The following is a 19044-nucleotide window of genomic DNA, read 5'->3' on the forward strand; positions in this document are numbered from 1 at the left end:
ATGGGGACGGTAACTTTTAGAGGTGCGAACGCAGCTCTGATAGGTGAGCCGTCTCTCATCACAGCAGTTTTAAGAGACCTTTAAGCTTTCCGTTCCCGTTCCCACTATCCGGTTTCCCGCCCCCCAAATTTCATTTTTGGTATGCTCCACGAGGCCCGCGCCTGTGGGGCTCTTGCGCCCTCTGTCAATCAGAAGCGGTACGGAAGCCTGTGGGGCTCCGGTCTCCTAGGTGAGCGCGCGTAACTTCCCTCCCCTCGTCCTGGTCGCCGTCACGTGCCCCGCCCTCTCTTCCCTCAGCCGCCGCCTGGCACTCCGTCAGCCCTGCCAACGTGGAGCCGGCTGAGGCCGAAGCGAAGGCGGAAGTGTTCTGAGGAGAGGAGGGAGGAGGAGGAGGAGACGACGGGGGGCCTTTAACCAGCCGCCGCAGCTGCCGCTGAAGAACCTCCGGCCATGGAGAGCTCCTTGGAGAAGGTCGGCTCTGCCTCTGAAGTGTCTCAGGCGGGGAAGGCGGAGGGCGGGCAGGGAGGCAGGGACGGGGCGGAGGAGGAAGGGTCCGCGGTGCCAGGGGCGGGGGCTGAGGGGAAATCGTGACAGGGGTGGTCGCTGCTCCAGACGACGGTCCACAGTCAGCAGCCTTGCAAATGCGAGTAGAGAGGTTTATAGATGTGTGCGCGCACATATATATATATGTGTGTGTATATATACACACACACACACACATCTATACACATATACATGCATGTGTGTGTGTGTGTGTGTATACATACACACACACACACACACACATATATGAATCCTATAACATATACACAAAGACATACACACATATATATGTCTATTATATTTGTATGCGGTACATATTTGTGTAATATTTATATAGTCACACACATGCACACATAGATACATGCTCACACATATTATGAGTGTGTGCAGAAGCATATATGTATACATATACACATACATGTGTGTAATATATGTATACATATATACTTCACACATATTTGTGTTTGTAATACTGTTTATGCACACACACACATATATATAAAACATATACGTACGCATATAAAAGCACATCTGTAAGCACATGTGTGTAGAGCATATTACACACATAGCATATCGTGTGTGCAGAATATATACATGTGTATGTTATATGAGTTTGTTGACTATACACACACACACACAAACACACACATTATATACAAATATATTATTTTTAAAGCAACATTTTTGATGAGCTTGGGCTGGATCCTGAGTTAGTCATGCCCATTAATTTCGGAAGGACTAAGTCTGGATACAACCTTGTAACCAATGCATATGTGTATATGTACTGTTGTTAAATAGGCAGATAATAGCAACATTAATAATCGTCATAATATTAACCATTGAAAATGATTCTTCTTAGGGTAGCAGTGGGGCATAGCTCAAGTGGTAGAATGCCACCTCCTTGAGACTCCAATCCTATACTCATGGAAGTGAGCTAGTCCCACTGAAGTAAATTGCACCTACTTGTGAGTAGATGTGTCTAGGATGGCACTGTGAAAGTGGTGCTACCATTAGCATATGCATTTAATATATTTCAGGCTTTGATTTGAGGTTTTTAAAACCAAAAGGAGAGGAGAAAGAGGAACCCTCATTCTTAGTGCTGAATATTGCTTGATAGGCATTTATTTTATTTATCCATCTATCTGGCAAGAATCATATCTTTTCTATGTATAATATATCCAACCTAGCTTGCAATTGAGCAGGGCTGGCCCTACCGTTAGGCAGTGTGAGGCAAAAGCCTTGCACAACAGATGATGAAGGATGGGGAATGGACAGAGCTGCATGTGCCATGTGATCTGCCCTGCACCCTCCTAAAGTAGGCTTCTGACCTCAGGTGCAGTGGAGGAAGATGCTGTTGCCACTGTCAAAGTGTGATTAAGCTGTTATTCTTGCCAGTTTTTGTACAATGGTAGAATGAGGTGGCACCTTGTCCTTTGCCTCAGGCAGCAAAATGTCGCAGGTAAGCCCTGCAATCCAGCTGGAAACACACAGAATTTTTTTTAAAAAGAAGCAGTCTCATTCACAGAAAAAAGCAGGAAAAAACCTTAAATTCTATTTATGTGTCAATATTTTACATATTGGCTTAAAGCGAGAGACTGTTTATGCAGGCTGTCTACCACATATTCTCTCTCACAGGAACTGCCAGAGGCCTTGATGTAATAATAGTGATGTAAGCCATCAAATAGAATATATCAAGCTCCCTTATAACTGAGGCAAGTCATTGTTACATCTGGGAATGACCTCTAAAGTTTAAGACATCGATGCCAGTTAGAATAGTGGGCAAAATGAACTCAGTTGTCTGGCTCCGCATCAGTTGCTTCGTATACACATAAGCTGCCTGGCCACAGCTCATTGAGTTGATCTGTAAAGTCACAGGTTCAATGTCTTGCATCTCAAGTTAAATGGATGTCAGGTAGCAAGTGCTGAAAGCTGATGTCAGTCAGAGCAAAGCAGATAATACTTGAGTTTGGCAGACCCAGCATCAGGCTTCTTCATACGTGCAGAAGTGTAATGCTCAGTGGTACAGCATCTACTTTGCATTCAGAAGGTCTCAGGTTCAATCACCAGCATCTTCAGACAGGGCTGGGAAGCAATCCTAACTTGAGCCTTGGAAAACTGCTCCCAGTCAGCGCAGACGGTACTGAGCTAGATGAACCAATGGTCTGGTTCAGTATAAGGCAGCTTCCTACGTTCACATTACGTTGTGCCACGGCTCCATGGGAAGATCCAAAACCTTGGCCTCTCCCAATATAATAAACTTGGCTAGCAGGTGCTGGGAGTGGGGGAAAACTCTTGCCTCAGTCCTTGGGAAGCCACAGCTAGTCAGAACAAGTGGATTACAGAATGGTTAGCTGGGCCAATGTTCTGACATGGTATAAGACAGCGTCATACGTTTTGTGAGGAATGGCAGTAGCTCCATGGGTTGGTGTATATGAGGTTGTGAGATAAATTTGTGGCATTTCCTGTAAAAAAGATCTCCGGTAGGAGGGCTGGGGGAGACCCTTCTTTAAACTTTGTAGAGCTACTCCCAGCCAGAATGGATTGACAGTCTGATTCCATATTAGGCAGCTTAACATTCATATCATCATTATTTCAAGGCCAAATATACTCCTTACGGGAGAATGTGTCTCTATAAAACATAAACACACACCTGTAGCTTTCTGTTCTAGTCTTACCTTTATGACATGCTTGTTTTTTGTGTGCAGGGATCATTAACTTGTGTTTGTTTAAGGGCACTTAATCATGTGAGCCCCTACCTGTTGTGTGAAGTAGTACAGTCATCAAACAGGTTTTCCTGCTCTTCTGTTCTTGAGAACTAGCAACAGGCTAACATAGATAGCCTTTTTAAGAAGCTGTGGGGTGCTTGCGACAAACACTGGGGATATTGCGTGGGATTTGGTGCAGAAGGGCAGAACAAGAAGATGCTTAGTTTTTTGCTTCCCCTTTAAATTGCCCTTTCCCTGCTTATGTGTATGTAGTTATAAAATATGTATTTATAACTATAAAGTTTAAGTTGCCTCCTTTTTTAGTGGGGAGTTAGTTTCATACTTATTTCTCCCGTTCTTTATTGGTTGTTGTGTGTTTTTTTTAAATGTGGGTAGGTGAAGGGAGGAATACTGTTTTTAACTCTGAGGCACCCAAGTGTGTTCATTAGTAAGAGCCATGTAACAATCTATGCAAAATTTTAGAAATTAAAATTAGTAGGATCTATCCATTGCAACCAAAGAAGTTTATAAACTTGGATTCTTTGTGTAATCTACTGGTATTTTGAGATGCACATTGTCACTTGCTGTTAGAGAAATATGTACTACCATTTTAGTTCAAGGCAGAGCTTACTCCCTATGAATCTTGGAACATAAGGGCAGAGTGGAATTTCAAAAGGACCAGCTCTCACAAATACTTTCTTTCTTCATGGGGATGTCTTTAAAACAGGGGAGGGAAAACTCTTCCATCCCAAGGACCATAAACTCTCAAGGTGAACGTTCCAGGGACACATGCTGGTGGTGGGCAGGGTCAGAGTACACTGTGGCTGGAACACTGAATTTGACTCCTACTTTTGTATGATAGGCTACATTCCAGCCATTCAGAAGTCAGAGGTTTCTACACACAAGCACACATCCTCTATCCAGGCAAGCAAGAAACACAGGCAAAACACATTATTGCGAGGCAAAAGCATTCAAGAAGGGCATGGAACAGGGCCACTGTTGGGTGTCCCCTGGGGAGAGGGGACATGACCTGGAGAGGACTGCAGACTCTGCAAAATCCCAAGGGCTGAACAGAGATAATTGAAGGGCCACATTTGGGAACAGATGAGGTTCCCTGACCCCTGCTTTAAAAAGTACCCCTGTTAGAACTCAGAAGTTTCTGTCGCCTTGTTTTGTGAGTCATTCTTTAGAAATGTTTCTGGGGCAGCTTCTTTCTAGCACAATAAACCTGTGGAAACAAGAGCAGCTGTTGGATTGTGGCAGAGACCAGTTCAACATGTCACCAGGGAACTGGAGGGAATAATTGTACTAGTACAACCAGGCATCCTTACTGTTTTTCTGCAATATTTCTCACTCATGTTTGTGTAGCTATATATAGAATAGATAATCTTACATACCATAGGCAAGCAGAGAAAATCCAGGTGTTGTACCTAGTGTGGTGTTCTAAGGCAGGATTTAAAAGATGCTGCTGATTTTTATTTTCAAGGCCACATGAGGGACCTTGGTGCTCATCACACATTTTATTCTCTTTAACATATGCACAAACACCCATAAAAAGCTTGTGTTGCTGCGCCTGTGTTTCTGGGCCAGGTTCAATGGTATTGCATTAATTTGTAATGATAACATCTTCATCCTTTGCCTGCCTGTCAGACCATTGAGGTCTTTGGAGGAAGACTTCATAGTCCTCCATGAGCTGTGCACAGGGTTGAACTGCATGCTGTTTACAAATCTACACTCAAAGTGAACTACAGATCAATGAGAGACACCAAATGCTTCTGTTTTACAAGTTAAAACCTTGAAGACTGAGAAATAAACAATTATCACTAAGCCGAGCATGGTAGAATATATATTTTTTATATAGAGAACTTGCTATTTATATTTTGTTCCAAGTTGGACGCTCTTGCCTATCTATTGCAAGTGAGCTAGAGATCCATCTTCTTCCTGCCCTAAAGTAGTGAACGTTCAGACAATTACATTCAGGGTCTCCTATGTTTTAACAGCTTTTGGAGTGACTCTGTTTGAAAGCCGTTTGGACCAAAGAGTAACAGAAATGTGACTGTAGTTCTTGATTCTGAAGGATTAGAGATACTTCAGGAGTACTCAGTTTAAGAAATGAAAATTCATTTGCCAGTTGATACAGTGGGATATTTCCCCATTAACATTAGGTCTGTTACCTGCTTAAATAATTCTGGGTGCATCTGATGGGTTGATCTAAAGGTACATATGTGTAAAAGCCATCATGCTGAGTATAAAAGCATACTTCTATGTTTATTTTGGGGGGATATGGAGCAGCTCTAATTAACAGGAAGTGTCCTGTCATTATGGAATCAAGATTTCAAACAAACTTGTTTATCCACATTTGCAGAGGCCAAGGTTCTTTGATGGGGTGGGTAGCAAGTCAGCATGCCCTCTACTGCCACTGCTGATGCCTTTCTTAGCTGGTGCAATTCTAAGCATATCCTATTTCAGTGCTGAATTCTTGAATGTCTAGTGGGGGGGGCGACATTCTTGATGGGTGAATTGCAGGGACCGCAGCCATGGAGAGCTGAGTTAGGTAGGGTAATGCCACAAGTCTGTTGCCCAGAAGCCCCGGAAACCATAGAGCTGGATCCCCTGAAATTGATGGAGGAGGTGGCAATGCAATGGTGGGACATCACTTTTTGCAGGCATAGCCATGGAACCCACTGGACAGTCTCTAGGAAGCCGTCATTGTGCCATCCAGTCTACTAACTCAGCAACAGCATCCCCATAGTTGTGTTGCTTGCCCACTTTTTTATAACTTTAGGATATTTGTAGCGCGCGTTTCAATATATGCAAAATTCCGCAGCAGTTGAGTTGACAATAAAACATGGGTTGGCTGAGATGTGAGTGACTTCTTTGTTCCTCCCATCCACCAATAATGTACGTGTGAACACAGACATAACAATTTTACTCCATAGGGAGTGACATACTGCAGGCATTATTGTCTGAAACTTACCTATCTTGACCTTGTGTATGTTTGAGAAATTGGTTTTTAAAAAACTGAATTGAATTTGCCATTCTGTCCTGACCACCCAAATCAGTATGGCTGATGGAGGGTGGGGGACCTTTGAGGTATCTTCCTTTTAATAATAATAAAGTTCAAATCTCCATTGGTCCAAATGAATTAATCCATTTTAGGACATTTTCTCCTATAAGGAAACTGGTGTGTTCAAAGCTGCTTACTGTTTTCACAGCACTTGCTGTCGCATGAAAAAAAATATGCTTTGATGTCATAGGTTGAGACTCTTTCTGGGGTTTTTCTTTCTGTTATTCCCACAACATCATGATAGTTTTTGTTGAAGAAAACTGATGGATGAATCTTTTTAAAAAGTACTCTGTGTAACAAGGAAGTAGAAGCAAGTATAATGAAATAGCAGTACATTTGTAAATACATTTTAAACAAATAAGGAATTGTTTTAGTATGTATATGTGTGTATATAAGAAGGGGAATTATACTAATTTATCTTAAAAATATCAGGATGTTGTAATAACATAAGGAGCCTCAAACCATGGCATCAAAGCATTTAATAATAAATAAAAATCTTAGAGGAATTTGTATAAAATTAATGTATGACAGTCAACAGTTTCTTGTTCTGCACAAACACGCAACACACGCACACAGAAACAGCCACTACTTGCAACTGTACTTTGAAAAATATGCCTGTGCGGAATTACCTATAGGCATATTGCATTCTAATTCCTACATTGAAGAGCTTTCTGTATAGAACTTTGTGATAAGTGAAGCAGACTTGAGTTGAAAACAAAACTTGTCTGGCTAGATTGCAAACCTGCTAATTAGTATCTTGCTGGCATTCTTAGCATAGGAGAAAGGGTGTTAAAAGAACAGAATGGAGATCCACTATGGATTTGATGGGTGAAATGAAAGAAGAGGTGATGCATTGTGGTGTAGTGGTTAAGAGCGGTAGACTTGTAATCTGGTGAACCGGGTTCGCGTCTCCGCTCCTCCACATGCAGCTGCTGGGTGACCTTGGGCCAGTCACACTTCTTTGAAGTCTCTCAGCCCCACTCACCTCACAGAGTGTTTGATGTGGGGGAGGAAGGGAAAGGAGAATGTTAGCCTCTTTGAGACTCCTTCAGGTAGTGATAAAGCGGGATATCAAATCCAAACTCTTCTTCTTCTACTACTTCCACATATTTGTTCTTAAGGAAAGCATTTGGCTGTATAAAGGCTTTTACGGGATAGTGAATGGAAGAGGAAGCTTCAGGAGAAATAATGAGGAAAGGGGACTGTGAGAACAGGTTGATCGTTGGACTCTTAGCTTTATATGCTATTTATTTGTATTTTTATCCCATTCTTCCTCCAAAGCGGTTGATCTTTGGACTTAACTTACATGCTATTTATTTGTATTTTTATCTCATCCTTCCTCCAAAGAGCTCAGGACAGCATGCATGGCTCTCTCACATTAACTTTGTGAGGTAGGTTTGGCTGAGAGATAGTGTTTGGTCCACAGTCACTCAGTGAGCTTCATGGCTGAGTTGCCCTGATTCTAGTCTGACTCTCAGGACACTTGCAAATCTTCAAATTGCAGTCTCTCACTAAGAGCCATTATACAGCAATCAACCCAGGTTTACCACCAAGCATGCACAAGTGTTTTCAGACACCTGTTGTGTTGCAGTCTTTCTTCACATTTTGCAGTGAGAACATTTTTAATGTGTAAGGTGTACATCTACAATATGTACTATGTTGAAAGGTCCTACGAATCGCTCCAGGTAAATGATTATCATGGTTGTCTGGCTGCTGTTACTGCTGCTGCTGCTTCTTGTTGTTAGGTAGATCACTGGCTAATGGTCTAAGTTTGGTGGTTGATGTTTCCTTAATGTGAGCTCATGAATGATTAGGAAGTACTGTAGCTGGGAGATTTCCATTGAGAGTTAATCAGAGCTTTGAAAAAATGGCACCTACAGTGGTGTCTCGCAAGACGAAAAGAATCCGTTCCGCGAGTCTCTTCGTCTTGCGGGTTTTTTTGTCTTGCGAAGCAAGCCCATTAGCGGTTTAGCGGATTAGCGCTACAGTATTAGAGGCTTAGCGGGCTTAGCGGATCAGCTGATAAGCGGCTTAGCGATCAGCTGTTAAGCGGCTTAACGATCAGCTGATAAGCGGCTTAAAGATCAGCTGATAAGCGGCTTAGCGATCAGCTGTTAAGTGGCTTAGCCGATCAGCTGATAAGCGGTTTAGCGGCTTGGGAAAAAGGGGGGGGGGAGGAAAAAAACCCCGCAGGAACTCGCAAGACATTTTCGTCTTGCAAAGCAAGCACATAGGAAATTCGTTTTGCGAAGCACCTCCAAAACGGAAAACCCTTTCGTCTAGCGGGTTTTCCGTCTTGCGAGGCATTTGTCTTGCGGGGCACCACTGTACATTTATAGAAAGGGCTGATAAAAGTTAGGGGTATGTGCACTTGTATGTGGGTAGGTCACATCCACAATATGCATTTAAAGTACATTGCTTCCCCCAAAGAATCTGGAGAGCTGTAGGTTGTTACGGGTGCTGGGAATTGTAGTACTCTGTGGGGCAAACGGCAGCCCTCAGGATTCTTTGGAGTAAGTCATGTGCTTTAAAATGTATGGAGTTAAAGTGATTAGAGAGCAAGTGAGAGATGGAGGAAAGACTGGAAGTGTCTTCAGGTGCTGAGTGCCTCCCTATCATAATGACAAAGTGATGCCCCACTTTGAAACCCTGATTGTCTGGACTTCTAAACACAATGCAGGGCTTTCAAACAGCCCATTGTAAACATTCCCGTGCTCTTGTGGGAACTCTGCAGATATGTACAAAGGGCATTCAAATAGCTTCAGACTTCATCATGAAGGCTGTTTGAAAGGCTCCACTGCACTTTGAAGTCCTGAAAACTGGGGTTTCAAATCACAGCGCTGGGAGGGACATTCTGTTTCTATTGAAAGGAAACTGCTTCACCCTACTTGAGCAAGGCACATTCCTACTGCTCTTCAGCTGGTGGGTGGGTGGGGGAACACCTTGCTCCAGCAAAGGAATAATTGGGAGATCACTTTAAGCTCCCACTTGTTTCTTTGAAACCACACCTACTCATTTACACGTGATGTCATACATGTCAGGTACAGGGCAGATAGGTGTGGCTTCCTGAAAATGGCCTGAAGTAACAGACCTACTCCCTAGCAGGTGTGCATGCCACTTGTTTCTTTGTATGTTCCACCTGTATATTTGCATATCTCCAGTTCTGTCTCCTTTCAGTGAAAGCACTGCTCCCCTGAAACTTCTCACTGCTCTCAATCCCATTGTCTTTTTCATACTTCGAGGCCAACATGGCAACAGTTTGTTTCAGAGTGTGCACATGCATGGTTGTATAAATACATTTTCCATAAAGGCTATTGTTCGTAATATTCTTAATGTAAAACTTATTTTTTTTGTAATCAAACCATGCTATTGTTTTCATCATTGAGATGACTTCAGGATTCTGGGGCAGGTTGTATTTTAAGGCATTGCACATAGCCTTTGAATATTTTATCATGTTGGAAAACTGGTAGAAGTTGATGTAAAGTTTTGCCAGTGGTACTACCAAAAGGTTTTCAAAGATGACAGTGTAAAAAGGTTTGGTCAATGGTGCAATCTTCCACATTTTTACTCTTGACGTCAATCTCATTGTGTTTATTGAGGCTTACTTCTAGATACTGCAACCTTAGCATGTGTGTATAAATACCTGGAAATATACATTTTATAGCATTCTTGCTTCTGGTTGGCTGTAGTATAAAAAGATTGCTGGACTAGATGGACTGTGGTCTGAAGATTGTTCTTATGCTCTTCATTTGTGCAGTTGTCTAAAACCCAGTCCCATGATCTGTTCCAGATGCTGAACATTTGATAAAGCAACTCCTTCCTTCATTTCAGTGGAAGGCATTGAACTGCATGTTGCATAGGCTTGTTCAGTGGAAATGGGAGCACCAGAAAGTTAGGAACTCCAAATAAATAGATTCTCTGGTTTTTACCTTGAAACTGAACCCACAAGGAATCATTCTCACATCAGTGATTGATCATCTGGTGAGAGGAGCACTTGCAAGCAGGGAGAAATTAATTTGGATCCTTTGGGAGTTCTGCCTTCCACTTGGAGTATCTTGATAATAGATGCCTACAGACCATTGGGAATAAACTTCCTAGAGCTTCTGCAACCAAGCAATGCATTGCAGCATCTGTAAAATGCTCTCTCTCTGCTGTCATTTAAAAAACTAGATTAAAACCCTAGAACTAATGAAGAAATTTGCCACTGTGTCAATCATATGAGGAAAGAGGAGGCACACCATTTGTTCAAGCTTATGTTTGGCTTCCTGACTGCCTTATCTGATTTGTATATTACAATTGTTGACTCGGCTCTCCCTTTTCATACATGTGCAAAGGTTGCTACGGGTTCACCTTCAAGTGTCTCAGGTACCACATGCCACCTGCTAATCTGAAGTACACACAATAATTAGGCGGATGTGTTACCATGGCTTCATTTTAACTTCTATGTGTAATCATATTCACTTTGGACCTGTTTCCCTTACAGTGCATTGTCGTATTGTAGAACATTTTTCTCATTTTGGATATTTTCTTTTCCGGAGCTCCAGGCCACATAACAAATGCAAAAGCATGCTTACGACACTTGGAACCAATTTGTACCTTATGAATTGGCCCTGTATGAATAGGCATTCTCACAAATGGCTTGCTCACATGAGTGGTGGAAACATTGAAGAGGGGCTTAAGGAACTTGCAGCAGTAGCAGCTTGTATAACTGAGTTGTAGTCCAGCAACATCCAGAGGACCACAGATTCCCCATCCGTGTTTTATAAATGAGGGTTTCCAATCCCCAGCATACCTTGCTCATGGAAACCATTGTTGCATCTTTTGTGAGTGAGCTTCTTTGGTACTGTACTGCTCCTGCAAATAAACCATTTATGTGAGCAGATACTCATTCATCAGAACATCCACAGCTTAATAGAGGTCATGGCTCAGGGGTAGAGCACATGGCTTGTTTGCCAAAAGTCCTAGATTCAATCAGTGGCATTTCAGTGCAGGGCTGGGAAAATAGACTTGCCTGAAACCCACTCCTAGTCAACAGAAGATGATTCTGAGCTTGATGGACCAATGTTCTGACTCTTTATAAGGCAACTTCCTGTAGCGAGGAGAACTTTGTTTTTCATTTCTGGACAGAAGAAACTTCCTTGAATGAAAAAAGGGATGTTGGATTTGTAGGCCTGAGCTTTTCGGACTAATGGAGGAAAGGCATCTCAAAGAGCCTCTGCCTGAGTGGCCACCAAGACATGTAATTCTTGGAAGTAGAAGTGGGCTTGTATGACTTTGGCTTTGTTCAGATGTAATAGAATTCCATGGTTCCCTGTGGTGAGGTCCTGCTTATCACAAGCCTTGGGCCCAGGTCCTCCTCCTTCGCACACAAGGGGAGAAAATTAACCCTTTTACTATCTTTCTCAGAACATTTATGCAATTAATGCTATTTGCTTGATTTATTCCATATTGGTGTGTTAAAAAGCTAACATAAATATTATTTTAATAACAGATGGTTGACCCTACCTTAGCAGAAATGGGAAAGAATCTTAATGAGGCGATGAAGATGTTGGAAGACAATCAAAGGTACCTACTAATAGCAGCCTTGAAGAACATTCAGGAGTGTTAAAAAGACATCATTGCTGATACATTTTCTGCTCAGTCCAGCAGAGCCTATTGTTGTAGTTGCAATAACAAAATCCCCTTTTGATTTTGTAATGAACAATTAGATTTGTCATTGAAGGACAGCAGTCGTGCTCCCCTGACCATATCCCGTGATTTGGGGAAGCAGCAAGATAGACATTGCATTCCTAACACTTCACACAACCTGGAAGCAGCTTCATAGGATGGGGTGATTTTCATTAGGACCACAGCATGGGTACAAAGGGTTAAAATAAAAAAGTCTACATCCCCGTGCATCATAGTTCTGATCCACCCTCTCCACACCTGCTACATACTGTTTATAAAAGAGGCAGGCAGACGCCAAGTTTTTATCATCTCATGTAGTTTGGCCCTGCATGAGAACCACTGAGAACTCACACAGCCTCACTTGCTCATCTCTGGTCCAGGTGTTCAGTCTTCGTGGTGCACTAGAGCATGAAAGAACTCTGGCAGCTGGCCAAGACAAAAATCCCATTGCATTTATGGTGGGTTCGGTTGCTTTGCAAATATGCCTAGTCTAGAATTTCCCTTTAAGCTTACATTTAACTGTTCTGAAGACAACAGGTGTTTCATATCCTTTTGCAGGTTCCCGACCCCAACCCTAGGTTTTATAGTTAGGAGAAAATGATTCTTGTATTGCATAGGATGTGAGAAATAATTAAACTGGCTTCTGTTGTAGCAGCTGGATTGGAAGCACTCAAGAAAATACAAGTGAACTATCTGTAGGTCATAAACCTTAAGCTTTAATTTTTTTTTAAAAAATGACATCACAAATTGTCAATAGGTTGTATTTCCTGTTTTGAAGTTCATTTTATATGGCAAATTGTCTTCTGACAAATATTTTAAACAATATTTTATCATTTTTAATACCTGTTTTAGTCATTTCTTTCAGTCAGCGTTTAACCTTTAACATCCCATTAAAACAGATCAGGTTCAGCACTTTAGAAACTACAGAGCTACTAAAAAAATGAATGGCTTTTCCTTTGAAATCAAGTTGTAGTGGAAATTTTGTGTGGCTTAACCAAGGGCAGGATTTAAACATCTCACTGTGGTATGTTCAAACTAGGAAAGTGGAGGAAGAAAACGAAAAAAAGTATACAAGGAAAGATATTCCTGGACCACTTCAAGGCAGGTGAGTAACATGATTGTGAATCATGATTTTATAGTGTATCCTTTATCTTCCCATGCTATGCATACAGAAGGTCTCAGGTTCCGTTCCTGGCATTTTCAGATCTCAGGCACTAGGGCTGGGGGAGAAACCTTGCTTGGAAGGTCAGGGTAGACAATATTTCACCAAATGGACCATTGGTATGTATAAGGCAGCCACATTTATCTAGCCTACAAGCTGCCAAGAATACACTTAACCAGGGTGTTCTCATTCAGTAGATTGTATTGGCAGAGTGGCATAAGCAAGGAGACTAGTCCCCTGTCAGCAGCAGCAAAACAGACAGTCTCTTATTTGGTACTTTTGGCACACTGTTCAAATAAGTCATTTCATTTACTCACTCAACTAACCTGCCAATGCATTGCACAAATAAAACGACTTCAGTGGATTGTGCTCCTTGTGGTTTTTTTAACAGTGAGTCAGGGGTAGAGGAAAATAACCATTGATGATTTCTTTTTACAAGTCCCCGGAATGTATTTACATTGTGTTTCTAGAGAAATTATAATCTACATTATTATTTCAGAGTTCACAGTGCATTTCTAGACAAAATATTAAAAGCCTCTCAACAAATTACCAAAAAAACTATAGTGATGCATTGGTACATCAAAAGGGCCTGATTTTTGCATTCTTTTTCTCCCCTTAGTGGACAAGACATGGTGAGCATTCTCCAGTTAGTTCAGAACCTTATGCATGGAGATGAGGAGGAGGAATCGTTGCAGTCTTACCGGTAAACAATTGTACATGTTGGTTTGGACCCAAAGGTGTTCTGCTTGCAAGAGCGGCTGTCTTAGAGTGTTGTGTTGTGTTGTACTGTTGTACTGTTTTATTGTTGTTAGCCGCCCTGAGCCCGGCTTCGGCTGGGGAGGGCGGGATATAAATAAAAATTTATTATTATTATTTATTATTACACCTGCTGCTAGAGTGTTGCATGAGAAAAACTGAAAGCACATGCAGTGATGTTGCTCCACCTGCTACATCATACGTATGACCTCTTGGAACAAGCAGCTGCATAAGAGCAGCTTACCTGTTATAGCTCTTACCTGAGCTTTCAGTCAATGTTTGTGGAATGATGCTAGGGGCCATTTTACTTTCCAGTCATTGGGATTCATAATAATAACAAAGTTTTCCTTTATTATTAAATTCATAACTTATTTAAACCTATTTGTATCGGAACACAAGAGGGCACACTTAATTAAAGGCTTTGTATATTCCTGATACAATAGATACTCAGATAAAGCAAACTAGATTCATTTTTTTCAGACTGCTCTCTCTTAAAGAGATACGTGCTTTGCTTCATTACATTATTAATGGGAAATTACATGCAGCATGAAATAATTTCTGCTTTGGTGGCCCCATTTCTTCAGATTGCCTGTATCTTTCAGAACACTGAATTGATGACAATATGAACAATCTGAATCTTTCGGGAAAGAGATTCTAAGTGGACTGCAAGCCTAAATTTCTGCTGGAAATAGCTCTTTCTGTGGAAATGGCTGCAGCTCAGTGATAGACCATAAGCTTTACATGCAAAAGTTCCCAGGTTCTACCCCTGGTATCTCCAAGTAGGTTTGGAGAATATTTCTGTCCGAAACCCAGCAGTAGCTCATTATGACGGAGGCGTAGAGGCACTGGACGGCCACTGCTGCTAATGTGGAGCTCCCCTGTTCTCACTGCTGCTGACTTTCCTGTCCCAAAGAGGGCACCACTGCTGCCCGTGGGAGCATGTCACTGCCTCCTCCACCACAACCACCTGCCCATGAGCCACAGCTGCTGAACCCTGGAGAGCTGTTGCTGGTCAGTTCAGGCAGCTGCTTACATCCTGCCTTTCCAATAAAACGTTCAAGGCATCTTGCAGTGCAGCATTAGCATACAATAAAAGATTAACCAATAACATTTAAAAAACCTCACAGGGACAGCAAGTAAGATAGCTTAAAATCAAATACCTGTCTAAAAAGAAAGTTCTTCACAGAGCAGCAGAGGAACATGCGAGGGGAGCTGTTTTATTGGCTTTAAATATTTTATCAGTTTAAATTTTTTTGTCATACATCTCTTTGGGATATTCACAATATCAATATTTGAAATACAAATACGACTTAAACCCGAGTTCCAGGGAAATCAACGCATGACCTATTTTCAGGAGGTTTTCAGAAGGATTTGCTGAGCAAAAATGAGATGCATGATTTCTGCAGCATTGGTGGTCGTTCTAATGTGTTTCTGGCTTGCAGGCTTCAGAACGTTGGAGAACAGGGTCACATGGCTCTTTTAGGACACAGCCTGGCAGCTTACATCTCTGTGTTGGACAGAGAGAGGCTCAGAAAGCTCACATCCAGGATCCTTTCTGACACTACACTGTGGCTGTGCAGACTTTTCAGGTATCCTGCATTATGAATGACTTGATTATAAACATTACAGTAAAAAAAACAAAAAAAAAAGTTCTGAGTTATAATCCCAAATATATGAAAATGATACAGTCAGTTGGAGTGGCAGTTTTGAAGGTATGAGGCAGCCAGGGTATTCATCGACTGCGCAAACCTTCTCCGGTGTGAAACTGCAGCCGTTCAGAGGTAGCTGGACTCCTCCTCCCATCATCAGCCACGGCTAGCATGGTCAGGAATGATAGGGGTTTCAGTCCAAAAACATTAGGAGGACCATGGATTCCTGACCCCCTGCTTACTTGAATCTTATTCTGGACAAATAAGTGAACCTTTTTATGCAACTGTTCTGTTCATTTTAAGTCAAAGGACAATACCTCCCCCCCCCCCCCCGCCTTGAGCATTCAGAGTAGAAAGTGTCTTCCATTTCTGCATAATTGTAATGTTTGGTAAGTGAACTGGTGCCTTTTCTGTAAGCTCATATTTACGTAATAATTTCTCTTAACAGGTTTGAAAATGGGTCAGCGTATTATCATGAAGATGACCGTGAGGGCCTTTTAAAAGTCTGCAGACTCGTGATTCACTCGCGCTATGAAGACTATACAACGGAAGGCTTTAATGTGCTGTATAACAAGCAGCCTGTTATATACATTAGCTCTGCAGCCAGAGCAGGCTTGGGACAAGCTCTTTGCAATCAGGTAAAATGGAACTTTTGGGGTCTTATCTGTAAGTGACACTTTCTTTATCATGTTGTCCCCTTAGCTGGTTTCATTACACATCTATACTTTCTGTTGAAATATCCTTGCATCTGTGAAATAAACTTGTGTCCCTTACTCACATTCAGATGGTATCTTTTATTCTGATGTCCTGTTGTTGCAGAATGTTATAGCTGAGGGAACTCCGAAGGTTATTTGGCCGGCCTGCCTACATTCACATAGAATGTTCTGTATTCCACTTAGTATGACCGCAACCCTGCATACAGGTTGGCTTCAGTGGGATTTAACTCACCTGACTGGATGCAGAATTGCAGCCTATATCTTATCCAAGTTAAGGTGTTTGCCATTGTACCTACTGATGGGAGCCAGTGTAGTGTGATGAGACCCCTGGTTGACTCTGAATCCAATGTGGATGCCCCCCCGCCCTGCCCCCAGTTCCTTCAGGCAGGCTGTTGTTTCGTTTTTAATTAAGGTGCTTGGCATGTGTTCATCAGTTTAAACTTTTTATGTTGTTTCTTCAAATAAAAATGCTTAGAGGCTACTTGTGGGGAGTGTGGGATGGCTTCATAGCTGTCAGAAGGAAGAGCCAATCAGCACTCAGTATAGGCTGCTTATGCTGGAAATGGGAAAAACCGATGGCTTCTGAGCTCAATTCAGTTTGTAAAATTAGACATCTGGCCCAAAAGAGCTGTGCAGTCCACTGGGGGCTCACTGCTCAAGATATAAATAAAAAAAAAATTAAAAATTGTCTAGTGTATCTGAAACAGTGTATCTGAAAAAGTGTGCATGCACACAGAAGCTTATACCCAGAACAAACTTACTTGGTCTCTAAGGTGCGACTGGACAATTTTTTATTTTTTTTATTTATTTTGACTGCATAAGACCAACACGGCTACCTACCTGTTCAAGATACGTATACATAGAACTTAATGACCTCCCTGCTGTGACACACTTTACCTGTGCCAGGTGGTCCTTCTCTCAGATTTCCACATATGAACCAAGGTTGGGTCCGTTGCATTTCAGTTCTTTTTGAACCTCAAAGTTATGGTTAACGTCAGTGGCAGTTTTCTTTTCCAAATGATAGAGTAGCTCTGTGAGATTGAGGCCTTTCAAGTTGCAAGCTAAACCTGTGTTTTCTCTATTCTGCCATGGCATACCTCCTCACTTAAATTACACACACATTATACTTCATCAGTTTAGATTTCTCAACTTTACTTTTGTTTACATCTTGAGAAGCATAATAGTGCTTTGACCCCATCAGAAAGGTTGCCAGCTGGGTATTCCACTAAAAGGGCATCACAACGGATAAGGCCCATGGCTAAATTGCCATCTCCTTCCCCACCCACCCCCGCAACAGTATCTCTGGCCAGACTGTCACCTACTGGGAAAGGTGGTCCGGAAACTATTTAGACCCCCAGCCATTTAGGGCTTTATAAATTAGTGACCTTAACCTGTGTTTAGAAACAGTGCAGATCATGGTGAATGGTTGCAACATGGCTCTGAATAAGCAGATCTGAATAAGCCCATCTTAGCCTTCTTCAAAAACATGCACAAACATGGAAACCTGAAACGCTCGGATCACATTAGGGATATAACTTCTGTCTCTTCCCTCTGCAGCTTGGTTTGCCTCTTTCCTGTATGTGCCGGGTGCCTTGTAACACCATGTTTGGATCTCAGCATCAGATGGTAAGTTTGAGCAGAAGCAGCAGCACACGGCCTTGTTCCATTTGTGTACATAAATAATTGTTCCCTCCTTTGCTTGGTGGCAGGATGTTGCTTTACTGGACAAATTGATTAAGGAGGACATTGACTCTGGAAAGCTACCAATATTGCTAGTGGCCAATGCTGGTAGGTATCTTTAGCAGATGAAATTTGACTACTACTTCCCCGCCCCCGCCCCATGCACTTTCTCGCCTACTCTCAATAGAACCTCAAATTTCTAATTTATAGATAGAATGCTGTTAACTGGCTGCTTTATATCTGAGTTGTCAGGCTTGGTCCTAGTTTTCACAAAGGTAGCAAGCCAGTGTCTGGGCTGTTCCACTTCACATTTGCAGGTGGGGGCTCCCATGATGGAATGCCCCTCCACACTCACTAACTAAATAACCTGACTATGAAGTCTAGAAGCCTCTCTTCTTTTAAATGAGAGCTAGGATTGTGCCCACAGCAGAGAGGAAGGGAGAGTAGAGAAACCTATGCTTCTCTGAGTTAAACAGGCCTCAGGCATGGGAGTGCTAGCCAGTGCCCAGATGACAGCACCAGGAGTATTCCAAAGGGGGAGAAGCTCCCACTCTGGTCCCTCTCATTGCAACATTAATTAGATTCTGGGTGGGGCCTGCATGCAGCAGCGCAGCTGAGCCACACACCAAGTCTCAGTAGGGCTGGTTGACCGCACCCCTGGCTATTCCTTTCTCAGCACTCCCATATGCTAGGTACAAAAAAAGATGCCTGCTGAAGGTGGGGGATCTTGGTTTCCCAAAATTTAGGGCTCAGGTGGTCACTGAGTTGCTTAGACAGTTGAAGTGCTCCATGCAAACATTCTTATCAAAATAAAGCCCCCATTTCTGGGCACCGTACTGTTAAAAAAACACACAAGGCTACTGGAGTGTAGCTTGAGGCAGGACAAGCGCATCAGCTGGCTGGAAAGGGAAGCCATGCTCTCACGTCTCCACCATGTGTTGACTGGGAGGCAAATATTCCTTAACACAGGAAGCCTGCCTTGGGGCAGTTGTTGCTAAAGGAGTATTGGAAAAAGAAAAGACTGAACGCTGCACTACTTACTGTAAAACTTTACTTTGTTGAAATGGAATTCCAACTAATTCTGAGCCTAACAAAGTGC

The 19044-nt window shown here is 42.3% G+C and overlaps 1 protein-coding gene across 3 annotated transcripts in view; it reads left to right on the forward strand.

Annotated features, from left to right (window-relative positions):
- Positions 1-19044, forward strand: part of PDXDC1 (pyridoxal dependent decarboxylase domain containing 1) — a 47180-nt gene that overhangs the window by 7211 nt on the left and 20925 nt on the right. For 2 of the 3 annotated variants that reach the window (XM_080981827.1, XM_080981826.1), the window contains exons 2-8: positions 11807-11880; positions 13022-13087; positions 13764-13847; positions 15343-15489; positions 15998-16187; positions 17823-17891; positions 17975-18053. In XM_080981827.1, coding sequence (XP_080837953.1) covers positions 11807-11880; positions 13022-13087; positions 13764-13847; positions 15343-15489; positions 15998-16187; positions 17823-17891; positions 17975-18053 — 709 coding nt within the window. Of the gene's footprint in view, positions 1-250; positions 472-11806; positions 11881-13021; positions 13088-13763; positions 13848-15342; positions 15490-15997; positions 16188-17822; positions 17892-17974; positions 18054-19044 lie in introns of those variants that run through there. The other variant, XM_080981825.1, reaches the window with a different exon arrangement.

This window comes from Podarcis pityusensis, assembly GCF_964106645.2.
Source record: "Podarcis pityusensis genome assembly, chromosome: 14".
NCBI lineage: Eukaryota > Metazoa > Chordata > Lepidosauria > Squamata > Lacertidae > Podarcis > Podarcis pityusensis.